The 27335-nt window shown below is 45.1% G+C and overlaps 1 protein-coding gene across 5 annotated transcripts in view; it reads right to left on the reverse strand.

The window, feature by feature from the left end:
• The window catches only part of LOC118387534 (regulator of G-protein signaling 3-like), a 217559-nt gene that overhangs the window by 152996 nt on the left and 37228 nt on the right, over positions 1-27335 (reverse strand). For 4 of the 5 annotated variants that reach the window (XM_052459849.1, XM_052459847.1, XM_052459846.1 and 1 more), the window contains 6 exons: positions 18473-18554; positions 18078-18183; positions 17398-17839; positions 15032-15071; positions 14584-14897; positions 13560-13643 (listed from right to left, as the gene is read on the reverse strand). In XM_052459849.1, coding sequence (XP_052315809.1) covers positions 13560-13643; positions 14584-14897; positions 15032-15071; positions 17398-17839; positions 18078-18183; positions 18473-18554 — 1068 coding nt within the window. Of the gene's footprint in view, positions 1-13559; positions 13644-14016; positions 14149-14583; positions 14898-15031; positions 15072-17397; positions 17840-18077; positions 18184-18472; positions 18555-27335 lie in introns of those variants that run through there. The other variant, XM_052459850.1, reaches the window with a different exon arrangement.

The following is a 27335-nucleotide window of genomic DNA, read 5'->3' on the forward strand; positions in this document are numbered from 1 at the left end:
GGATGGTATGCACACCTCCTGAGTCGGACTAAAAGTCCACTCCGAAAACCTCTTCTCCACTGGCAGCATCTTGGAGCAGTCTCTGGGATAAGTGGAATTGCCTTGTGGGGTACGAACAAAAGGTACAATTTAGGAATGTAATATTTCTGGGAAAAATGCTAGTGAGTTACCGCCACTTGTAACGGCTTTCCTCTTCCTCTTCTGAGGAGTAGCAAGGATCGGACCAATATGCAGCGTGGTAAGTGTTCATCTTGGTTTTTAATAAGAATAATGAACACTGAACAAAACAATAAACGACAATGTGAAAAAACTAAACCGAAACAGTTCCGTGTGGAACAAAACACTGACACAGAAAATAATCACCCACAACTCAAAGTGAAACCAGGCTATGGTTCTCAATCAGGGACAACGATTGACAGCTGCCTCTGATTGAGAACCATACCAGGCCAAACACAGAAATCCCAAAACATAGAAAAAGGAACATAGATAACCCACCCAACTCACGCCCTGACCATACCAAAACAAAGACATAACAAAAGAACTATGGTCAGAACGTGACACCACTCTAATAACCAAAACTTATTTCTGGCTGTATGTAATAGTGTAAGCTAATAGTCTGAGCTAATAATGTAGGAAATAACACATACAAAACTAAATACTGCCAAATTGCTTAGGGTCCAGAAACAGAGTGTCCATGTCTATCGGCTCCATTTTTTTCATTGTCAACTGCCCTTCTATGTCAATTATGACATTTCGCAGAATCATTGAAATTGGACACACTTCCCAATCAAAATAGACGATAATCTTGATATTCCTTTAAATGTTTGAGATGATAATCTTGATAGTATGTTAAACTGTTTGATAGATGATAATATTGTTAGTCTTTTAAGATGTTTGAAAGCTGATCATCTTGATTGTCTTTCAAATGTTTGATAGATGATAATCTTGATAGTTTTTGAAGATGTTTGATAGATGATAATCTCAAATGTTTTTAAAAATGTTTGATAGATGGTCATCTCGATAGTTGTCACCCTGCAATGTCAGAGTAGTTGTGTATCTGGTGTCATGGACAGAGCATCACACACATACTGACAGACACATACAAATATAAACACACAAACACACAGACACACACACACACACACACATTCACAGCCCCTCTCTCCTCTTCAAAGTGCCTTCAGAAAAGTGTTAAACTGCAACCTTCTATGCAACCGGAAATGTAGTTCACACAGGAAGACAGAGCACCATGGTCTATAGAGAAACATTGCTTCAACTTCCAAAGACCCCTAAAGATTACAGATTATGTTGTGTGAATGCATGACTAATCGAAACCCTAGCTAGTCTCATTTATTAATGAGTTTTCTTAGTATTCTTCTGACCCACTAAAGCAAAAGCCTTACTAACATAGAGAAATATGAAGGTACAGACACCACTTTAAGCACTTTAATTGACTGACTAATGAAACAAACTGGCAGTCACCCTCCCTAAAGACCAATTATGGCTGGTACATGTTTGAAGGGTAGGGGGCTGTTAAAGGTGAGGGTAAAGGAGTGGGAGGCTTGCGTGTGAGAGAAGAGAAGGGCACACACACTGCCTCCCTAGACTGCCTTCCTTCCTGGCCCTAATGTGTGTGTGTTTTGGGTTGTGCTGTGTCGGGGGTGTGTGGGGGGGGGGACTTCTCTGTCTACTGCCTGTCAGTGGATGGGCCAAACAATGAGGCAGGAGATAGAATCCCTGTTGTTAAGCCTAAACAGACTGGGTTACCCCTTCACTAGCCCCTCTATAACCTATTGTAATGTGCTAGGTCTCAATGGTGATTGGACGGGTCCTTTGCACTGGAGCTGCTATTAGATGTGTGTGTCGGTTCGTTTTTCAGCATAGTGTGTATCCGTGAAACTTCACCACACAGGACCGGACCAACACCATACACTCGCGATTGCCGATGTGAGTAAGACCTTTAAACAGGTCAACATTCACAAGGCCGAAGGACCAGAGGGATTACCAGGACGTGTACACCGAACATGTGCTGACCAACTGTCTTCACTGACATTTTCAACCTGTCCCTGGTCCAGTCTGTAATGCCTACATGTTTCAAGCAGAACACCATAGTCCCTGTGCCCAAGAACACCAATGTAACCTGCCTAAATGACTACCAACCTGTAGCACTCACGTCTGTAGCCATTAAGTTCTTTGAAAGGCTGGTCATGGCTCACATCAGCACCATTATCCCAGATACCCTAGACCCACTCCAGTTTGTATACTTCCCCAACAGATCCACAATCTCTATTGCACTCAAAACTGCCCTTTCCCACCTGGACAAAAGGAACACCAATGTGCGAATGGTATTCATTGACTACAACTCAGCGTTCGACACCAATCGGTGTCCCTTCCACGGGACGGTTGAGCTAACGTAGGCTAATGCGATTAACATGAGGTTGTAAGTATCAAGAACATTTCCCAGGACATAGACATATCATATATTGGCAGAAAGCTTAAATTCTTGTTAATCTAACTACACTGTCCAATTTACAGTAGCTATTACAGTGAAAGAATACCATGCTATTGTTTGAGGAGAGTGCACAATTTTGAACATGGAAAGTTATTAATAAACAAATGAGGTACATTTGGGCAGTCTTGATGCAACATTTTGAACAGAAATGCAATGGTTAATTGGATCAGTCTAAAATTTTGCACATGCCCTGTTGCCATCTAGTGGCCAAAATCTCAATTGTACCTGGGCTGGAATAATAAATTATGGCCTTTCTCTTGCATTTCAAAATTATGGTACAAAAAAATACAACAGAACGGTTGTTTTTTCTTTGTATTATCTTTTACCAGATATATTATGTTATATCCTCCCACATTCCTTTCACATATCCACAAACTTCAAGGTGTTTCCTTTCAAATGGTACCATGAATATGCATATCATTGCTTCAGGGCCGGAGCAACAGGCAGTAAGATTTGGGTATGTCATTTTAGGTGAAAATTGGAAAAAAAGGACGGATCCTTAATTAAAGCTCATCACTAAGCTAAGGACCCTAGGACTAAACACCTCCCTCTGCGTCTGTATCCTGGACTTCCTGGCGAGCCACCCCCAGGTGGTAAGGGTAGGCAACAACAAATCTGACACGCTGATCCTCAACACAGGGGCCCCTCAGGGGTGCGTTCTTAGTCCCCTTCTGTTCACCCATAACTGCGTGGCTAAACACAACTCCAACACCATCATTAAGTTTGCTGACGACACAATGGTGGTAGGCCTGCTCACCGACAACGATGAGACAGCCTATAGGGAGGAGGTCAGAGACCTGGAAATGTGGTGTCAGGATAACAACCTCTCCCTCAATGTGATCAAGACAAAGGAGATATTCATGGACTACAGGAAAAAGAGTGCAGAGCACAGCCCCATTCTCAACGACGGGGCTGTAGTGGAGCAGGTTGAGAGCTTCAAGTTCCTTGGTGTCCACATCACCAACAAACTATCGTGGTCCAAACACTCCAAGACAGTCGTGAAGAGGGCAGAACTAAACCTATTCCCCCTCAGGAGACTGAAAAGATTTATCATGAGTCCTCAAAATTTCTACAACTGCACCATCGAGAGCATCCTAACTGGTTGCATCACCACCTGGTATGGCAACTGCTTTGTCTCCGATCGCAAGGCGCTACAGAGGGTAGTGCGTACAGCCCAGTTGATCACAGGGGCAAAGCTTCCTGCCATTCAGGACCTCTATACCAGGTGGTGTTAGAGGAAGGCCCTAAAATTGCCAAAGACTCCAGCCACACTAGTCATTGACTGTTCTCTCTGCTCCCACACGGCAAGCAATACCGGAGCCAAGTCTAGGACCAAAAGGCTTTGTAACAGCTTCTACCCCCAAGCCATAAGATTGCTGAACAGCTAATCAAATGGCTACCCAGTCTATATCAATTGACCTCCCCCTTTTTTACGCTGCTGATACTCGCTGTTTATTATCTATTATCTATGCATAGTCACTTTACCTTTACCTATACCTACATGTACATATTACCAAGATGGCGTAGCAGTCGGACGTGTGTTTTGTCTTGTCCCGTCCTGTCTAGTGTAAATATAGTTTTCTTCGTTTTTTTTCTGTATATATTTCGTACATATTTTAATCTCACTTTCCAACTAGAGCTGAATATACTATCCTGCAACCCGCATCACCCAATGTGGTACGGATCTGCTTTTTCTATACTTTACTTTAGAACCGGAACCACCATCAGAAGCTAGCCAGCTAACTAGCTACTAGCTAGTACTCAGTTAGCCATTGCTAGCGGTCTTCAAAGCTAACTAGGACACCAGCGCGACATCAACCCAGAGCATATCAGACTGCTCTTTCTCTACCACATCTCCGGATTCCTACCGCAAGCTCTGAACCTTTACACCGGATCATCGCAACTAGCTAGCTGCAATCCGAGTGGCTACTCCTGGCTAACGTCTCTGTCCCAAACCAGCACCAGTTAGCCTTGAGCTAAGCCCATCTCCCGACTAGCCGAAGAGGCCCAACAATACCTCTTTCCATCACGACTGGTCCGCCGACATAATCGTCCGAGGTGGTTTCAACAGGCTTTTTCGTTGCGACATCGCCAAAGATCCATCTGCTGGCCAAGGCCCGCGAGCTTTCTGAAACGCTGTGTCTCCAGCTCACCTAGCGTACTAGAGCACCTGTAGCATACTCCTGGGCTACAATTACCCGGGCCCACGACCGGTCTGTCGATGTCACCGCATGAAGAGGAATAAACAGACTCACCCCATCGCGACGTCCCCCAAAGGTTAGCTCTCTCGCCCTCGCTATCTCCCTGCTTGCTAATTCGGCCTGCTAACGGCTAGCTTGTCTAGCCCGGGCCTACGAACTGTTAGCTTGTTAGCACAGGCCTGCTAACCATCTGAATCACCGCATCCCAAACACTCTGAACCCATTTACTTTCTATCTCTCTTTGATTTTTATTTTGTTTATACCTTCCGGAAACCTGCCTCACCCACTGTGATACGGAATCGCTATTACTTTTAATTTTTATTTTATTTTTATGACACACTCAAGAACCTCCAGACGCTAACCAGCTAACTAGCTACAAAATATTTAGTCATTGTTAGTTTTTTTAAAAACCTGGATAACACTCGCCAGCCCAGCTTCCCTGCCCATCCATCGCTGCCCCCTGGACACTGATCTCTTGGCTACATAGCTGACGCACGCTGGACTGTCCATTAATCACGGTACCCCATTCTGCTTGTTTGTTTATCTGTCGGCCCAGTTGCCTAGTCAACGCCATTTTACCTGCTGTTTGTTGTGCTAGCTGATTAGCCTCGCCTACTGTTTTTAGCTAGCTTTCCCAATTCAACACCTGTGATTACTGTATGCCTCGCTGTATGTCTCTCTCAAATGTCAATATGCCTTGTATACTGTTGTTCAGGTTAGTTATCATTGTTTTAGTTCACAATGGAGCCCCTAGATCCACTCTGCATACCCCTGTTACCTCCTTTGTCCCACCCCCCACACATGCGGTGACCTCACCCATTACAACCAGCATGTCCAGAGATACAACCTCTCTCATCATCACCCAGTGCCTGGGCTTACCTCCGCTGTACCCGCACCCCACCATACCCCTGTCTGCGCATTATGCCCTGAATATATTCTACCATGCCCAGAAACCTGCTCCTCTTATCCTCTGCCCCCAACGCTCTAGGCGACCAGTTTTGATAGCCTTTAGCCGCACCTCATACTACTCCTTCTCTGTTCCGCGGGTGATGTGGAGGTAAACCCAGGCCCTGCATGTCCCCAGGTACCCTCATTTGTTGACTTCTGTGATCGAAAAGTCTTGGTTTTATGCATGTCAACATCAGAAGCCTCCTCCCTAAGTTTGTTTTACTCACTGCTTTAGCACACTCTGCTAAATGTCCTTGCCGTGTCTGAATCCTGGCTCAGGAAGGCCACCAAAATTCAGAGATTTCCATACCCAACTATAACATCTTCCGTCAAGATAGAACTGCCAAAGGGGGCGGAGTCGCAGTCTACTGCAGAGATAGCCTGCAAAGTAATGTCATACTTTCCAGGTCCATACCCAAACAGTTTGAACTACTAATTTTGAAAATTACTCTCTCCAGAAACAAGTCTCTCACTGTTGCCGCCTGCTACCGACCCCCGTCAGCTCCCAACTGTGCCCTGGACACCATTTGTGAATTGATCGCCCCCCATCTAGCTTCAGAGTTTGTTCTGTTAGGTGACCTAAACTGGGATATGCTTAACACCCCGGCAGTCCTACAATCTAAGCTAGATGCCCTCAATCTCACTCAAATCATCAAGGACAAGGGCACCCTCATAGACGTCATCCTGACCAACTGGCCCTCCAAATATACCTCCGCTGTCTTCAACCAGGATCTCAGCGATCACTGCCTCATCGCCTGTATCCGCCATGGAGCCGCAGTCAAACGACCACCCCTCATCACTGTCAAACGCTCCCTAAAACACTTCTGTGAGCAGGCCTTTCTAATCGACCTGGCCCGGGTATCCTGGAAGGACATTGACCTCATCCCGTCAGTTGAGGATGCATGGTCATTCTTTAAAAGTAACTTCCTCACCATTTTAGATAAGCATGCTCCGTTCAAAAATGCAGAACCAAGAACAGATACAGCCCTTGGTTCACTCCAGACCTGACTGCCCTCGACCAGCACAAAAACATCCTGTGGCGGACTGCAATAGCATCGAATAGCCCCGTGATATGCAACTGTTCAGGGAAGTCAGGAACCAATACACGCAGTCAGTCAGGAAAGCTAAGGCCAGCTTCTTCAGGCAGAAGTTTGCATCCTGTAGCTCCAACTCCAAAAAGTTCTGGGACACTGTGAAGTCCATGGAGAACAAGAGCACCTCCTCCCAGCTGCCCACTGCACTGAGGCTAGGAAACACGGTCTCCACCGATAAATCCATGATTATCGAAAACTTCAATAAGCACTTCTCAACGGCTGGCCATGCCTTCCGCCTGGCTACTCCAACCTCGGCCAACAGCTCCGCCCCCCGTAGTTCCTCACCCAAGCCTCTCCAGGTTCTCCTTCACCCAAATCCAGATAGCAGATGTTCTGAAAGAGCTGCAAAACCTGGACCCGTACAAATCAGCTGGGCTTGACAATCTGGACCCGCTATTTCTGAAACTATCTGCCGCCATTGTCGCAACCCCTATTACCAGCCTGTTCAACCTCTCTTTCATATCGTCTGAGATCCCCAAGGATTGGAAAGCTGCCGCAGTCATCCCCCTCTTCAAAGGGGGAGACACCCTGGACCCAAACTGCTATAGACCTATATCCATCCTGCCCTGCCTATCTAAGGTCTTCGAAAGCCAAGTCAACAAACAGGTCACTGACCATCTCGAATCCCACCGTACCTTCTCCGCTGTGCAATCTGGTTTCCGAGCCGGTCACGGGTGCACCTCAGCCACACTCAAGGTACTAAACGATATCATAACCACCATCGATAAAAGACAGTACTGTGCAGCCGTCTTCATCGACCTCGCCAAGGCTTTCGACTCTGTCAATCACCATATTCTTACCGGCAGACTCAACAGCCTCGGTTTTTCGGATGACTGCCTTGCCTGGTTCACCAACTACTTTGCAGACAGAGTTCAGTGTGTCAAATCGGAGGGCATGCTGTCCGGTCCTCTGGCAGTCTCTATGGGGGTGCCACAGGGTTCAATTCTCGGGCCGACTCTTTTCTCTGTATATATCAATGATGTTGCTCTTGCTGCGGGCGATTCCCTGATCCACCTCTACGCAGACGACACCATTCTATATACTTTCGGCCCGTCATTGGACACTGTGCTATTAAACCTCCAAACGAGCTTCAATGCCATACAGCACTCCTTCCGTGGCCTCCAACTGCTCTTAAACGCGAGTAAAACCAAATGCATGCTTTTCAACCGATCGCTGCCTGCACCCGCATGCCCGACTAGCATCACCACCCTGGATGGTTCCGACCTTGAATATGTGGACATCTATAAGTACCTAGGTGTCTGGCTAGACTGCAAACTCTCCTTCCAGACTCACATCAAACATCTCCAATCAAAAATCAAATCAAGAGTCGGCTTTCTATTCCGCAACAAAGCCTCCTTCACTCACGCTGCCAAGCTTACCCTAGTAAAACTGACTATCCTACCGATCCTCGACTTCGGCGATGTCATCTACAAAATGGCTTCCAACACTCTACTCAGCAAACTGGATGCAGTCTATCACAGTGCCATCCGTTTTGTCACTAAAGCACCTTATTCCACCCACCACTGCGACTTGTATGCTCTAGTCGGCTGGCCCTCACTACATATCCGTCGCCAGACCCACTGGCTCCAGGTCATCTACAAGTCCATGCTAGGTAAAGCTCCGCCTTATCTCAGTTCACTGGTCACGATGGCAACACCCACCCGTAGCACGCGCTCCAGCAGGTGTATCTCACTGATCATCCCTAAAGCCAACACCTCATTTGGCCGCCTTTCGTTCCAGTACTCTGCTGCCTGTGACTGGAACGAATTGCAAAAATCGCTGAAGTTGGAGACTTTTATCTCCCTCACCAACTTCAAACATCAGCTATCCGAGCAGCTAACCGATCGCTGCAGCTGTACATAGTCTATAGGTAAATAGCTCACCCATTTTCACCTACCTCATTCCCATACTGTTTTTATACTGTTTTATTTATTTACTTTCCTGCTCTTTTGCACACCAATATCTCTACCTGTACATGACCATCTGATCATTTATCACTCCAGTGTTAATCTGCAAAATTGTATTATTCGCCTACCTCCTCATGCCTTTTGCACACATTGTATATAGACTGCCCATTTTTCTACTGTGTTATTGACTTGCTAATTGTTTACTCCATGTGTAACTCTGTGTTGTCTGTTCACACTGCTATGCTTTATCTTGGCCAGGTCGCAGTTGCAAATGAGAACTTGTTCTCAACTAGCCTACCTGGTTAAATAAAGGTGAAATAAAATAAATAAATAAAAAAATACCTGTACTCCCTCAGATTGACTCGGTACCGGTACCCCCTGTATATAGCCTCGTTATTGTTATTTTATTGTTGCTCTTTTATTGTTTACTTTAGTTTTTTTAGTAAATATTTTTCTTAACTATTATTTTTCTTAAAACTACATTGCTGGTTAAGGGCTTGTAAGTAAGCATTTCACTGAGCATGTGACAAATTTGATATGATTTGAATATACTTTGTGCAATTCTGTTTGAGATAAATAATTATGTGTATGCCAATACTTTATGTGCATGAATGTGTGTATGTTTGTGTGTGTGTGTGTGTGTGTGCATTTGTGTTCATTTATGTGTGTGCGTGTGTGTGCATGTCAGTGGTATTTCCTTGTTTCTCTTAACAGAAGGCACAACACAAACTGTAAAAGGTCAGGCCTCACATTCGTGTTAAACAAACAACACACTCAGCAAACCACCTCTGGGCAACACCATGGAAGCTACAGCAAAGGTCTTGAATAATATGCATCAACACAGTACAGCAAACAGTGTGTGTAGGCTATGTGTTGGCGGGGTGTGTTTTTTTTGTGAATGTGGTTTCTATGCAGATCGAGAGGATGCTGAGGGTCTTGCTGTTGTGGTCTGTCTGTCTGTCTGTCTGTCTGTCTGTCTGTCTGTCTGTCTGTCTGTCTGTCTGTCTGTCTGTCTGTCTGTCTGTCTGTCTGTCTGTCTGTCTGTCTGTGGGTGGGTGGAGTATGTGGGTGGGTGGAGTATGGTTGGTGCAGCGATATCAGTAAGCTTATCTCTATACTATCTTCAGAAAATCACTCAACCACTATTACTTATATCTGGGTATCTGTTTGAGACATGGAGCTGTGTGTGTGTGTGTGTGTGTGTGCGTGTGTGTGTGTGTGTGTGTGTGTGTGTGTGTGTGTGTGTGTGTGTGTGTGTGTGTGTGTGTGTGTGTGTGTGTGTGTGTGTGTGTGTGTGTGTGTGTGTGTGTGTGTGTGTGTGTGTGTGTGTGTGTGTGTGTGTACTGCAGATAAAAATGGACAATACTGCATACGTACTGTGAAGAATTGCCTTTTCTGTTCCAATTCTACACTGTTTTTTTTCACATTCATTGTGTCAAATGAGCTTTTCAGATCCTCACTGTGTTTCAGAGGAGAGCATCGGAGCTGCGTGGTAATTGTGGCCCCTGGCTGGGACTTGATAAAAGAAGACAAATATTTAACAGTCCATGTTTGTAGATAATCAGTGTGGGGACAGACATCTCTGAAGATTGGCAGAGATTTAATTAGAAATCTGTGTTATTACACAGTGTTGCAAGCCTGGCCGTACTACCCTGGGTGCACATCAAACTCCTACACACACACACACACACACACACACCGAAATACATACACACACACACACACACACATCGAAATACATACACACATCAAATACACACACACACACACACACACACACACACACACACACACACACACACACACACACACACACACACACACACACACACAGACACACAGACACACATAGCTACATGACAAAAATGTTTCAATAATATGAACACAGTTGAAACCAACAGATCAGGTGATAGAGGGATATTCTAACATCCAGTCCTCCACACACAGCCCCCACTCCCTCCCCCTCTCTTTCCCTCGTGTCTGCTATCAATCACTTAGACATGTCCACAGACCTGAACCCCTCAGGGAGGAAGATAATGTCAAGAAGACTCAAGTCAACAGGGTCAGTTGTTTTTTAAGCTCACCCCTCAACAAACAAAAAATTCACAGCTGATCTCTTTCGTCTTCTCAGGGAGGTGAGAGGGGGATAGAAGGGGGGTCATCCAGAATCGACTTGCCAGGATGTATGTTTGTGCGTGTGTGTGTGTCTTTGCGTGTGTGTGTTTGTGAGAGCAAGAGAGAGAGGGGGGTATTGAGTTAAACTTTGCTGAAAATCTCAACTTGCTAAAACTTGACATCACATCACTGTGCATATATTGAGTGAGGTCAAACACCCTTTCTGCCAACCACCTAGCAACCCCCCTGGATAGTAAACAGGGCCTCCTGGTCTTCCTCTCCTAGACCACTGCCCCCCACTGCTCTCTGCCCCCCACACACACCTCTCCATCACATTTCCTGGACAATATTATCACAATGGCTGCCCTGCTTGGCATGGCTTCCCTATCTTGCTCCACTCTCTCATTCCCAGAAAACACAGGATGGAAAACTTCTGTGTATTATAATATCCACCCTCACCATCACAACCTTGTATTGTAGCTTTCCACTAAAGCCAAGGCCAAAGGGAGGTAATCACATTCAACCACCAGTCTATAGAATGACTGCAGGACTTACAGGCACTTACAACTACATGAGCAAATATGGGCAACAATGGCCCTTTGTACTGTATTGCTATTTTTGAAGAGTTCTCGTTAAAACTGAGATACAGTATGATTTATAAAATATGAGAGAGAGAGGCAGCATATGAATTTAGTGAATACTGTAGTCCCCCTGCCCATTGTACTGTACTGTTGATCCTACTCACACATGACTGTAAGTTGCTTTGGATAAAAGCGTCTGCTAAATTACATATATATATATTATATATATTATGTAGCCACTGACGAACTGTAGAGGAAGTTCTGGAGACCATGTCTTTTTTTAGTACTTGTTGTTTTTATCTATCAATGCTATTCACAACAGTTTCCAATTAAATACTGTGCCACAACCTCAACATTTATTTCAACTTTGTTTGCTCTTATATAACATGAGTCAAATATTTCCACATGAAAATTAATGGATAGAAATTGTGCTGACAAACTCTCTAGAAATGAATATCAATGTACATTTTCTGTCATGAACAATAACCTGAATTGCAACTACCGGTATAAAGTGTTATAAAGCCATATGGAACAAAGAGGAGTGTTACAAGTAGAAATAACAGCTCACTGAAGGTGTGAAGAGGTCTCCCTTGTTTATTTTCATTTTGTTTGTCTATTCCATTTACTTTGGCAATGTAACGTATGTTTCCCATCTCAATAAAGCCATTTTAATTGAATTGAGCCAGAGCGAGACAGAGACAGAGACAGAGAGAATGACACAGAGAGAGACAGAGACATACTGTACAGAAACATGGAAAGAGCTACATAGAAAAGCCAGAGTGCACACACAGAGCAGGACATAAAAGAGAGCTGAGGGAGAGAGGGAGAAAAAAGAGAATTTATCATAGCAGAGATTTCAAAAGTAGAGGAACCCTTTGATCGATTAAATAAAAGCCTGTCACTGTGCAACACTCCAGAAGTACCATTCTGGGACCTAAATAATGAATTCCCCACAACTAAACAAGCGCCCCTCATGTAGATACACTGTCCTGTGCAATGAACAGGACTCTCTCTCTCATTGTCTCTCTCTCTGTCTCTCTCTCTGTCTCTCTGTCTCCCGCGCTGTCTCTCTCTCGCGCTGTCTCTCCCTCTTGCTGTCTCTCTCTCTCTCTCCCTCTCCCTCCCTCTCTCTCTCTCTCTCTCTCTCTCTCTCCCTCCCTCTCCCTTACTTTTCAAATAGTTATGAGATGTAAAGTTATTTTTGAACCGAGTTGTCTCTATGATAAACAAACTATGTGGTGGATTCTGTCAAACTAGCAAAATATTTGTTCCAATGCTAGTCCTGTATCATTGTCTGTCTGAGAGGAGAGGAGAGGAGTGGAGTGGAGCGTAGAGGAGAGGAGAGGAGAGGGGAGGGGAGCAGAATGGAGGGGAGAGAAGAGGAGCGGAGAGGAGAGGAGAGGAGAGGAGAGGAGAGGAGAGGAGAGGAGAGGAGAGGGGGGGAGGAGAGCAGAATGGAGAGGAGAGGAGAGGAGAGGAGAGGAGAGGAGAGGAGAGGAGAGGAGAGGAGAGGAGAAGGGTGGGGTGGGGAGCAGAATGGAGGGGAGAGGAGAGGAGAGGAGAGGAGAGGAGAGGAGAGGAGAGGAGAGGGGAGGGGAGGGGAGCAGAGGAGAGGAGAGGAGAGGGAGAGGAGAGGAGAGGAGAGGAGAGGGGAGAGAGGAGAGGAGAGGAGAGGAGAGGAGAGGAGAGGAGAGGAGAGGAGAGGAGAGGAGAGGAGAGCCAAGAGAAGACAATAGTATAGACGTCCAATGCAGTGCAGCAGCCACCCAGAGGTTTTCAAACTGTGGTCTCTTCCTCTGTTTCCTCTGTTCTCTGCTGGTATTACACAACACACCAAAGACAGAGGCACTGGGAGGGTATTTAAGAACATTGACAAGGCTGGGAGAAATCTTCATCGTGCATTCCACAAACATTTTGACAGTTAAACAAACCTGACATTAGCAGTTGTGGAATATGAATGAAGAGAACTAGAATGGCAGTATAGTGACTTGTGTCAGATTCTCACAACATGTTCCTCTCTTAAATATTCTCATTAACATTGACATGTCCCATCTCACTGATTTGACTGATCCTGACACACACACACACACACACACACACACACACACACACACACACACACACACACACACACACACACACACACACACACACACACACACACACACACACACACACACACACAAACACACACCGTTTACCTTAATGGAGAGGTGCTTGCTCTCATGGAGGATCATCTCCTCAGAGACCACCAGTGTCCGTGTGGGGTTACACAGGTCCAGAGGCTGCACACAAAGGGGAGGAGAGGAGAGTTAGGGGTTAGATTGACATTAGATTAAAGTTAGAGTATGTTTAGGCAACATACTAGGGATTAAATGAAGATTACATTATCATCCATGGCAAAATACTGCAGTTTTATATCACTTCAAACACACAACATTTACTAATATTGCTTATAATGACCGTACACAATACTACAGCAAAAGTCACTGATAGTAAACTCATAACACTGCTATAACAGTCCAATATCATTCACAACACTCACAAATACCGCTAAATAGAGATACAGATTGATAGACATGTTTCAAGGATAGACATATCTGGGAGGGCTGTTCTCATGAACATAGCTGTACATGAGGGAGCATGTAGCTACAGTACCATCTCCATTTTAGCTCCAAGCTCCATGCTCTCTGCCCACCAAAGGGAACAATACAGGCTGTGCAGCTGGCGGCTCTTGTGTAGCTACAGTCGCTCCAGTCTCTACAGAGATCCTCACAGTGTGCGCTGTGACTGCAGGAGTCTGTGAGATGCTCAATCTGTGAAGAGGCGCTAGGCTAAAAAGCGCTAGTGCAGCGGGGGTGGTAGCCACATCCTCTTGTGGACCCGGACTGAAGCTAGAGAGACCACAGGGATGGCTGTTTCACTGTGCAGCTAGGTGACTCAGTTAGTCAACAGGAAGTACTATTACAGACCATTGTAGAATCCTGGGAAGTGGGTAGTCCAGTTGTGCAATACACTCACACCCTGACATTGGACATATAGAGGAAATGTGGTTCATTCTATCTAGTGTGTTTATGACAGAATCCTATGTTGCTACACAGATACACAGAGAGGATAAGCACTGCAACAAACATGGCAAAATAAAAGGGGAAAACGCCAAACGGCACTAACAGACAGATGCAGAGTCACACACACACACACACACACAAACACGCACACACACACCTGAACAAAGATGGGGAAGATGAGGATCTTGGGTGCTGCTTTAACGTAGCCATAGTTGCCGTGCGGGTTGTCGTGTTGTACATGGGAGTGTACTATAGTACAGTTCTGGTAGTTAGCAAAGCTGGAGCTCTGGACCTGCTGGTAGCTGGGTGGGGGTTGGCCAGAGAGGTTCGCTTCGGCTGGCTTAGACATCCTGGCATTAGTGGAGAGTCGTAGGAAGGTGGTCCGGCCTGCTAGTCCTACACCCCCAGGCGTGGCACCGCCAGACCCCTGTTTCTGGGGCATGCTGGCCTGACCCGGGTATATCCTCCCTGCTGAGAGACACCACATGCACAACAACACACACTGGGAGTTAGCCTGGGTACGTAGAAGTACAATGGTTATAGATAGAATTGTCCTGCAAAACCACCGTGTTCATTAAAATCCTAGTCAGCAGTAAATGTCTTACCCAAGGTACCATGGTTGTCCTGGTAGACAGGCCTCAATATCTGAAAGAGACAAAAACATCACAATCAATGGTCCTGTTATAACAGTTGACCAATACCATACTCTGCTTTAGGATACTTTCGCATGTAATGTATCCAACCCACCATAATAAATGCCTAACATGAAGTCAAACTGAAGATATGGTTGTGTTGAGCATGGAATGGGGCCACAGACTGTTGGCTGACTCCATTACTACTGTACTGCAGTAGGCCTATGTGATCTCAGGCCTGTGAGCCATGTCACATATTCAATATACATGTGTTCAGCTCAAGGAATAGACCCAGCGACCTGAGAGCTAATGTGTGCTGTTGATACATGATGGTGACTGTGCTGTTCATTGATTCCTATGGCCTTGAGTGACACAGACGTCAACCACACACTGTACTGTACTATACCATAATGTATTGTACTGTAGCACTATGAATACAGGAGAAGGATGACTGATCCTAGAACTGTGCCTATAGATAACTACTCAAGTACCCAAGTAGCGTTGCCCCTTGAAATGTAATGGGGGAGGGGGAAGCTGATCCTAGAACTGTGCCTAAAGATAAGATCTACCCGATATAACAAAGATGGGTAGAGGAAAGGAGTGACCTGGCGTGAAAGAGGTGACCCAACCAGAGGCATATCAATGGCTGGTACATCCAGCTATCTTCCATGATCGATTTCTCTGCTGTGTGTGTTTCAGTGGGGACTGGCTGACAGGATGGAACCAAATCATCATGGATCGTATGCCTGCTCTGACCTGGGGGAGAGATGCTCCATTTCCCCATCCTTCAAAGTTTGGATTTAGTCTGAAATGTTCTATCCTCTTATTTCCATCCACTTTGACAACTGCTTTATCTACATCCTTCCTTTCCTCTCCCCTCGTTTTCCCTCTGCTGCTGTACCCGTCATCCATCCATCATTGCCTCTCGCTACCCCATTAATCCCTTCTACTTCTTACAACCATTATTCCAACCTCTTGATGTACTACTACTATTCAGGCTGTATCACAACCGGCTGTGATCGGGAGTTCCATAGCGCGGCACACAATTGGCCCAGCGTCGCCCGGGTTTGGCAGGTGTAGGCAGACATTGTAAACAAGAATTTGTTCTTAACTGACTTTCCTAGTTAAATTAAGGTAAAATATATACCCATATCTACTCTGTTCCCTAGCCCATATTTCCCAATAGGGAAGGTAATGTAATAATTGGGGGTAGCCATTCATCCATCACCTCCCTCGCTTATCCCTCTCTCCCCCCTTTCTCTATCCCCTTTTCTGCATCCTATTCCCCCTCCATCCAATCCTCCTCCACAGCCGTCCAAGCCAGTCCCCCCACACTCCTAACCCCCTAACCCCTGTGCTCTCCTCTTAGCATTTAGACACAGAATACATTCCCATCATGCTCTCTGAGCCCTATGTTATGCCATATCTGTTGAAGCAGCACAGCTGCCCTCGGACAAACACACTGCCCTACACACGCACATGTGCTGTACAAGCGCGCACACACTCGGATTGCCAGGTAGGCTGCACCTCCCAGACTAACAGACAGCCTTACAGTGTCTAGGTCCCTGGGTCTGGGTGGAATGCAGGGTATACAGCCTCCTTCATTTCCGCTAGAGGCCTTCTAACAACCAGGCTACTGAGTCACGGAACCCGTCAGCCACATTACTGGATGTGATTGGCTGTTCAAACTCAGAGGGACAGATTATGGAGGATTAGGTAAAGACTAGAAGTTCTGGGTTTTCTGGTTCTCTGCACTCATTGCTTCAACATAACTGGTCCCTTCTTCCAGGCTGGATGGTTAGTGTTGTATGGTTGGGGATGTTAAGGAATCAAGTTCACAATCAGTGTGTTTCTTTTTCCATTTGTTACACTTTATTATGTCTTTATCATAAAGAGCTATTGCCTCATATACAGCATGTCACAGGATGTTACAGTGTGCATCATTTGATAGAACACCCCATGGGCCAACTGTGGCTTTCCCCATATAGGGGCTTGAATATTACTTACTATTGCAGCAAATCAACTCTTGCTTGTATACTTTTTTTTCACAATTTCTCATTCAACTACCCATTTAACTATTCACTATATATAGTATATGTGATTTACAGAATGCACGTGTCAGTTTGAATTACACAGATATTTCTCAGGTTAGAATGGCAGGGTATATCTCAGATTTAAATGGCAGATAGTGTATGTCAGGTAGGATTGGCACAGATCTATGGCAGGTATGAATGGCACATATTGAGATCTCCAGTGTATGTCAGGGTCTAGATAGTGCCATCGAGGGGGTAAGGCAGGAGCCTGGGATGGACCATGAGCCTCTGCTCCCCCGGCAGTACCTGGCTTCCTGGGTTTATGGGGGCCAGGATGATGTAGTTATCTCCGTTGGACGCCTTCACTCTAGTCCCCTTCAGCGTGGCTGTGTGGCTCTGGCTATGGGTCTGGCTCCTGGCTTTACCATCCACCTCCTCCGCCCCCCCTCCTACGCACCTCCTCTCCCCCCACGGCCCCCCTACTCCTCCTGCCCCTCCCCTGCCGCCCCCCTCAGAGCCGTTGACTAGCACCCGGCGGCTGGTCCTGTGGTGGGCAGGGAGGGGGGGCACGGCTGGGGGGATCTTGTCACGGTCTAGCCGGTCCTTGGACCTGTCCCTCCGCCTGGTGGGGGGTGAGGGGGTGTCGTAGTTGGGCTTGTAGGAGGGCCGGTGAATGAGGCCCTCAAAACTGGGCTTGGCGGCCGGCCCGGTTCGCCACACCACCACCGTGATCTCATTGGAGCTGTTTCTGTAGAGGGAGGGAGAGAGGGAATGTGACAACTAGTCAGGAAGAGTGAAACGGTAAGCTTATCGCCGGTAAAAGAACGTGAACAAGAGGCCATGGGCCAGAGTGTCTATATAGGAATTGCTGTGCATAGATAAACTTTAAAAATGTACATGTGGAGCTCTATAAGTATTGACGATAGTTATCCCTGTCAAAGTTGATTTAGTCCATTATTTCCTCTGTGTCTCCCTGCCTGTAGTACCTGATGGCGTGGGCGAGCTCCACACATTTCCACTGTTCTACAGGCTGACCATTGAGCTGCAGCACAGTGTCCAACTGCTGCAGACCTGCCTGATCCGCCGGACCACCTGAAGACAGGAGAGAGGTCAGTAGAGGTCCACAAACACACACACACAGATATCGCACAAATACACACAAAGTTACACAAGCAAGCTTCTACCCACTTATTTATATACAAACCTGATATGCTTGACCACCTCAGGACAGTAGGGGCTAAGACTGGTATACAGACACCCACACATCTAGAACAACACACACACACACACACACAGGAAGGAAAAGACACACAGACACACAATCCCAAACACACAGACACACATCATCAACACACAGACAGCAGGGAGAGGAGAACCTTGCCTGTGTCGACGGCTTGTACCCTCACTGGAGAGTCAGAGCAGATGGTGAAGCCATAGCCGTCCTTTCCTCGAGGGATGGTCACCTAAAGACACAGAGACATCAAATCACCAAATATCATCAAATATGTAAAGACATTATTCAATTATTACATGACTATGTACTGTATGTCCATAGAGTGAAAAGCCATCTACAGCCAAATAGGAGCAGTTAGACCAACATGTGAGCATTTTGCCTACAGATTAGAGCGTGGTTCTCTCTCTGACCAGCAGCTGAGTGTGTGTGGATGGAAAGTGTGTCGATGCCAGCCACACAGACTAGCACCTTGGCCCTCATCAAAGGAGGTGGGCGCTTTGGTGTGGTTCTGACGCCAACTGTGGACAACAGCATCCGCACAGAGTAGGAGCGCAAGCACACACACACACACACACACACACACACACACACACACACACACACACACACACACACACACACACACACACACACACACACACACACACACACACACACACACACACACATTCGATGCCTAAAACCTGTCTGTAAGAATTCCAGGAATAATGCCAGTGTGTGCGCCAAAATCAACAGTGCTCTGCTCCAAAATAATATTTCCATCTCATCTGCTGACAATAGGGCCTGAAATTAAGCTCAGTAAAAGTATGTCTGAACACACAAACACAGTACGATGTTAATCCAAGACTCTTATCTAAAGTCAGTTTTATGTCTCCCCCTTAGAGTTCAGATCAGGATGGTAATAGGGTATACTGATCCTAAATCTGTGTCTGTGGTTAACCTCTGAGCGTGTCTAAGAGACTGGCATCAAGATGCATAAGTATATTAACTTGTTTACCTTTGATAACTACAGTACAACCCTAAGTAGCAAACGGTGGCTTGAATAAAGGTTTTAGGGAGAATTCCTAGAATTCCTTGACGGATTTGCCTACAGGATTTACCATCTGTAATCTAGTGACCAACTTCAACATTGAACCCATTAAGGATTATCCCGATTTTTTTCAATTTTCGCCTAAAATGACATACCCAAATCTAACTGCCTGTAGCTCAGGCCCTGAAGCAAGGATGTGCATATTCTTGGTACCATCTGTAAGGAAAAGCATTGAAGTTTATGGAAATGTGAAAGTAATGTAGTCGAATATAACATAATAGATCTGGTAAAATATAATACAAAGAAAAAAACAACGTTTCTTTTGTATTTTTTTCACCATCACTTTGAAATGCAAGAGAAAGGCCATAATGTATTGTTTTTCCAGCCTAGGTGCAATTTAGAGTTTGGCCACTAGATGGAGGCAGTGCATGTGCAAAGTTTTAGACTGATCCAATGAACCATTGCATTTCTGTCAAAAATGTTGTGTCAAGACTGCCCATATGTGCCCAATTGGTTTATTAATAACTTTTGATGTTCAAAATTGTGCACTCTCCTCAAACAATAGCATGGTATTCTTTCACTGTAATAGCTACTGTAAATTGGACAGTGCAGTTAGATTAACAAGAATTTAAGCTTCTGCCAATATCAGATATGTCTATGTCCTATGAAATGTTCTTATTACTTACAACCTCATTCTAATCGCATGAGCCTACGTTAGCTCAGCCGTCCCTTGGAAGGGACACCGATCCCAAAGAATTAACATGAACTGTTAACCTCTTGATGCCCATTATTGCAAGGCCATATACAATCCTTATGTACAGTACCAGTCAAAAGTTTGGACACACCTACTCATTCAATGGTTTTTCTTTATTTTACTATTTTCTACATTGTAGACATCAAAACTATGAAATCACACACATGGAATAACGCAGTAAACAAAAAAGAGGGATAGGGGGCAGCATTTTCACTTTGGATGAATTGCATGCCCATAGTGAACTGCATCCTACTCTGTCCTAGATGCTAATATATGCATATCATTATTACTATTGGATAGAAAACACTCTGAAGTTTCTAAAACTGTTTGAATTATGTCTGTGAGTATAACAGAACTCATAGGGCAGGGCAGACAAATTTCCAAACAGGAAGTGGAAATTCTTGGGCTGGTCGAATTTCAAGTCATCGCCTATTCACATCCAAACAAGATATGGATATGTTTGCACTTCCTACACCTTCCACTAGATGTCAACAGTCAGTAGAACGTGGAATGAAGCCTCTAGTGTGATGTATGACCGGATGGGAGGGGATTGAGTCAGTGGTCTGTCAGAATGCCAGGTCCTGGTTGCGCACATTACTGTTGATATCGCCTGCGTTCCATGATTCTGCAGACAAAAACGAATGCTTGGTTGGAACGTTATTGGATATATATGAAAATAACATCCTGAAGATTGATTCTCTACTTAGTTTGACAAGTTTATTCGACCTGGAATAAAACTTTTTGAAGTTTTCGTGCGAGTTCGCCTGGACCTGCGCCAGCTTTCGGACATGTGAACTAACCATGCTAGCAAAACCAGCTAATTGGACACTAGTAATGGACATTATGGAACAAAACAACAATTTATTGTGGAACTAGGACTTCTTTCACTGCATTCTGATGAAAGATCATCAAAGGTAAGGGAATCCAACACGGCGGAGAAATATTGAAATATTGTTACGTCTTAGCGCCGTTTTAGATTATTGCATGGTATGCTTTTTTCGTAACGTTTAAAAAAAATCTGGCACAGCGGTTAATCTGTCACTGACAGAGATGGCCGCCTCGCTTCGCGTTCCTAGGAAACTATGGAGTTTTTGAATATAAGAGCAGCGTCAACTCACCATCAGTACGACCAAGAATATGACTTTCGCGAAGCGGATCCTGTGTTCTGCCTTTCACCCAGGACAACGGAATGGATCCCAGCCAAAAAAGCAAATTTGTAAAAGGGGGAAACGAAGCGGCCTTCTGGTCAGACTCCGGAGACGGGCACATCGTGCACCACTCCCTAGCATTCTTCTCTCCAATGTCCAGTCTCTTGACAACAAGGTTGATGAAATCCAAGCAAGGGTAGCATTCCAGAGGGACATCAGAGACTGTAACGTTCTTTGCTTCACGGAAACATGGCTCACTGGAGAGACGCTATCGGAGTCGGTGCAGCCAGCTGGTTTCTCCACGCATCGCGCCAACAGAAACAAACATCTTTCTGGTAAGAAGAGGGGCGGGGGCGTATGCTTCATGGTTAACGAGACGTGGTGTGGCCACAACAACATACAGGAACTCAAGTCCTTCTGTTCACCTGATTTAGAATTCCTCACAATCAAATGTCGACCGCATTATCTACCAAGGGAATTCTCTTCGATTATAATCACATCCGTATATATTCCCCTCCAAGCAGACACATCAATGGCTCTGAACAAACTTTATTTGACTCTTTGCAGACTGGAATCCATGTATCCTGAGGCTGCATTCATTGTAGCTGGGGATTTTAACAAGGCTAATCTGAAAACAAGACTCCCTAAATTGTATCAGCATATTGATTGCGCAACCAGGGCTGGAAAAACCTTGGATCATTGCTATTCTAACTTCCGCGACGCATATAAGGCCCTACCCCGCTCTCCTTTCGGAAAAGCTGACCACGACTCCATTTTGTTGATCCCTGCCTACAGACAGAAAATAAAACAAGAAGCTCCCGCGCTGAGGTCTGTTCAACGCTGGTCCGACCAATCTGATTCCACACTCCAAGACTGCTTCCATCACGTGGACTGGGATATGTTTCATATTGCATCAAACAACAACATTGGCAAATACGCTGATTCGGTGAGCGAGTTCATTAGAACGTGCGTTGAAGATGTTGTTCCCATAGCAACGATTAAAACATTCCCAAACCAGAAACCGTGGATTGATGGCAGCATTCCAGTGAAACTGAAAGCACGAACCACTGCTTTTAATCAGGGCAAGGTGACCGGAAACATGAACGAATACAAACAGTGTAGCTATTCCCTCCGCAAGGCAATCAAACAAGCTTAGGGGGGGGGGGGCGCTAGCGGAACCCCTAGCCATGATAAGTTAAACAAGTCTAAATATATTTTACGTTTGAGATTCTTCAAAGTTGCCACCCTTTGCCCTGATGACAGCTTTGCACACTCTTGGCATTCTCTCAAACAGCTTCATGAGGTAGTCACCAAAAATGTGTGCCTTGTTAAAAGTTCATTTGTGGAATATTTATCCTTCTTAATGCGTTTGAGCCAATCAGTTGTGTTGTGACAAGGTAGGGTGGTATACAGAAGATAGCCCTATTTGGTAAAATACCAAGTCCATTTTATGGCAAGAACAGTTCAAATAAACAAAGAGAAACAACAGACCATCATTACTTTAAGACATGAAGATCAGTCAATCCAGAACATTTCAAAAACGTTTAAAGTTTTCTTCAAAAACCATCAAGGGCTATGATGAAACTTGCTCTCATGAGGACCGCCACAGGAAAGGAAGACCCAGAGTTACGACTGCTGCAGAAGATACGTTCATTAGAGTTAACTGCACCTCAGATTGCAGCCCAAATAAATGCTTCACAGAGTTCAAGTAAGAGACACATCTCAACATCAACTGTTCAGAGGAGACTGTGATTCAGGCCTTCATGGTCAAATTGCTGCAAAGAAACCACTACTAAAGGACACCAATAATAAACCAAGAAACACGAGCAATGGACATTAGACTGGTGGAAATCTGTCCTTGGTCTGATGACTCCAAATTTGAGATTTTTGGTTCCAACCGCCGTGTCTTTGTGAGACGCAGAGTAGGTGAAGGGATGATCACCGCATGTTTGGTTCCCACCGTGAAGCAAGGAGTTGGAGGTGTGATGCTTTTCTGGTGACACTGTCTGTGATTTATTTAGAATTCAAGGCACACTTAACCAGCATGCCTTCCACAGCATTCTGCAATGGCCCAAAACACACCTCCAGGCTGTGTAAGGGCTATTTTACCAAGATGAAGAGTGATGGTGCTGCATCAGATGACCTGGCCTCCATAATCACCCGACTTCAACCCAATTGAGATCGTTTGGGATGAGTTGGACCGCAGAGTGAAGGAAAAGCAGCCAACAAGTGCTCAGCATATGTGGGAACTCCTTCAAGACCGTTGGAAAATAATTCCTCGTGAAACTGTTTGAGACAATGCCAAGAGTGTGCAAAGCTGTCATCAAGGCAAAGGGTGATTTGTTTAACACTTTTTTGGTTACTACATGATTCCATATGTGTTATTTCATAGTTTTGATGTCTACAATGTAGAAAATAGTAAAAATAAAGAAAAAACCCTTGAATGAGTAGGTGTGTGCAAACTTTTCACTTGCACTGTATATCCAATGATTATGCATTATGTTTGCTCACATACTGTAAATGCCATGATCACTAATTATAGTGTGTTGGAAGGGCTTGGCACCTGAAATGGATGAAGACAATTAAATAAAGGATAAATCAAACTGGGGCATAAAGTTTGATTCATCTGATTCACTCTTGATATGCTGTGAACTGACAGATTACACTGTGATCGATGGACACACTGTGAGAACAAGGAGTCACAGTCCATAATCACTGGTGACATACGGTATGTCACCCCCAACATCATGTCACCGCCCCCACCACCATGGTGACAGCTAGGTTGACCTCCTCCCACTGCTGACTGACTAACTGATTGATTGGCTGTACACGTTATGTCAATTATGACATTTCTCAGAATCCTCCAAATTGGACATACTTTCCACTCATCAAAATACATGGTAATCTTGATAGTCTTTTAAAATGCTTGATAGATGATAATCTTGATAGTCTTTTAAAATGCTTGATAGATGATAAACTCGCTAGTATTTTTAAATATTTGATAGATGATAATGTTGACAGTCTTAAAATGTTTAGTAAATTATAATCTTGATAGTTAAAAAGAAATCTAGATAATCTGGATAGTGGAGGAGACAACTGTTTAATAACACAACATACTGGCTAACGACCAGAGACAACATCACTACTGTCAGATATGAGAGAGAGAGAGAGAGAGAGAGAGAGAAGGAAGACGTGAGATGAAGAGAAGAAGAGACAAAAAGACAGATGGGGAGGAGAGAAACAACAGAAGCGAATAGAGAAAGGCCGGGGGAGAGTCTGAGGGAGAGAAGAGAAAGAGAAAAGAGGAAGTGAGAGAGAGAGAGAGAGAGATGGGGGCTCTGTAGGGGGTAGTGGTGTGAAGGGATGGTTGGCACGCAGTAGAAGAGGGAGGGTAAAGGGGGGGGTAGTGTTAATTAGAGGTGCCCCCTGGCCTCTCTGAGCGTGGGACCGGACCACAAGGAGACAAGACACACACCGACTGGCATCCAGGGCCTGACAGTGGGCACACGGTGGGTAAACACACACATACATTCTTACTCACTAACCCTCATCCCTGGTCTTGCTCTCCCATGCGCTAACACACACGTCCAACCTTGCTCCACAATACTAATGCGATCAGTTTGTACAGCTCTTCAGGCCAAGGCCAGAGAACCAGCAACAACTGTCTGACAGGCAGTACACAAAGCCGGCTCAGAGTGAGCATCTGGATGCTATTCTCCCATCTCCAGTTTGTATCAAGAGCCTCTAACGCCTCAATCTATCTCCTTCCAGTCAAATGAGAAGGTTACGAGCCCACTTATATGGTGCTTTAGAGTGAGTATGAAACTACCATTGCTCTCTATTGAGAGACTTCGCTATTGAAATGAGTTGTACAAGAGTGTATTTATGTAACATGTAGGAGTGTGTGAGTGTGTGTGTGTGGAGTCGTGACCTGTTGTTCTGTGAGATGCACATTGTGTGGGTGCATGGGTGTGTGCATGTGCGTGTGTGTGAGACCAAGCTTTTTCTCTATGTTGTTTTGCCTCAACAATCTCATGAAACACTATCTATGAGAGCCCACAGCTATGAGTCAACCCACTGTCTGTCTGTCTGTCTGTCTGTCTGTCTGTCTGTCTGTCTGTCTGTCTGTCTGTCTGTCTGTCTGTCTGTCTGTCTGTCTGTCTTCTGTGTGCTTCTGCTCTGTTTTATGCCTCTCCAGCCTGTAAACCCGATGTGCCTCAGTGATTGCACTACTAACGTACACATAGACACACACATGCACACACACTACAGGATGAAAGCAAAATAACAATTCTCTCCCATCCACTAACAGGTATGTTTGTGAGCTGAACTCCACAACACTATAACTCCAGTAAGACATTCCCAGTCCGTTGAGCAAGGACTTTTCTGGGTCACTGTGTTTTGGTGACAACATGTCTAGGCTGGCAGAAAAACATAACTCTCTGCCAGCCCAGTATTGTGTCCATGTCAACACACTGTACTGATGCGATGCCATGCAAACTCCAATCACTGATTAGATAAGAAAGGTTTGTGCTAAGTCTATAAGCTATAAGCTTGAGACTGATTTGTAAGTGAGGATGAGGGACTCCAGACTTTGGGTGTAATTGTTAGCCTGTAGCACAGTCTCAATTTTCTCTCTTTCTCTCTTTTTCTCCATCAGATTGCCTCTGGATAAATAATGCAGATGGCAGAGACCTCATTCTTCTGTCTCTCTCAGGAAACAGGGAACACAATTTCATCCACTCGTTTTTACACTGGTTTCCTCATCATCACTTCCCTTCCATGTTAGATACTGTAGGAGTGAGCTTTCCAATGGCAAACACTCCATGTTAGATACTGTAGGTGTGAGCTTTCCAATGGCAAACACTCCACATTAGATACTGTAGGAGTGAGCGTTCCAATGGCAAACACTCCATGTTAGATACTGTAGGTGTGAGCTTTCCAATGGCAAACACTCCACGTTAGATACTGTAGGAGTGAGCTTTCCAATGGCAAACACTCCACGTTAGATACTGTAGGAGTGAGCTTTCCAATGGCAAACACTCCACGTTAGATACTGTAGGAGTGAGCGTTCCAATGGCAAACACTCCACGTTAGATACTGTAGGAGTGAGCTTTCCAATGGCAAACACTCCACGTTAGATACTGTAGGAGTGAGCGTTCCAATGGCAAACACTCCACGTTAGATACTGTAGGTGTGAGCTTTCCAATGGCAAACACTCCACGTTAGATACTGTAGGAGTGAGCTTTCCAATGGCAAACACTCCACATTAGATACTGTAGGAGTGAGCTTTCCAATGGCAAACACTCCACGTTAGATACTGTAGGAGTGAGCTTTCCAATGGCAAACACTCCACGTTAGATACTGTAGGAGTGAGCGTTCCAATGGCAAACACTCCACGTTAGATACTGTAGGAGTGAGCGTTCCAATGGCAAACACTCCACGTTAGATACTGTAGGAGTGAGCTTTCCAATGGCAAACACTCCACGTTAGATACTGTAGGAGTGAGCTTTCCAATGGCAAACACTCCACATTAGATACTGTAGGAGTGAGCTTTCCAATGGCAAACACTCCTCGTTAGATACTGTAGGAGTGAGCTTTCCAATGGCAAACACTCCACGTTAGATACTGTAGGTGTGAGCTTTCCAATGGCAAACACTCCATGTTAGATACTGTAGGAGTGAGCTTTCCAATGGCAAACACTCCACGTTAGATACTGTAGGTGTGAGCTTTCCAATGGCAAACACTCCACGTTAGATACTGTATGAGTGAGCTTTCCAATGGCAAACACTCCACATGAAATACTGTAGGAGTGAGCTTTCCAATGGCAAACACTCCACATTAGATACTGTAGGAGTGAGCTTTCCAATGGCAAACACTCCACATTAGATACTGTAGGAGTGAGCTTTCCAATGGCAAACACTCCACATTAGATACTGTAGGAGTGAGCTTTCCAATGGCAAACACTCCACATTAGATACTGTAGGAGTGAGCTTTCCAATGGCAAACACTCCATGTTAGATACTGTAGGTTTGAGCTTTCCAATGGCGAACACTCCATGTTAGATACTGTAGGTTT

This window comes from Oncorhynchus keta, chromosome 13, assembly GCF_023373465.1.
Source record: "Oncorhynchus keta strain PuntledgeMale-10-30-2019 chromosome 13, Oket_V2, whole genome shotgun sequence".
In the NCBI taxonomy this organism is placed as follows: Eukaryota; Metazoa; Chordata; class Actinopteri; order Salmoniformes; family Salmonidae; genus Oncorhynchus; species Oncorhynchus keta.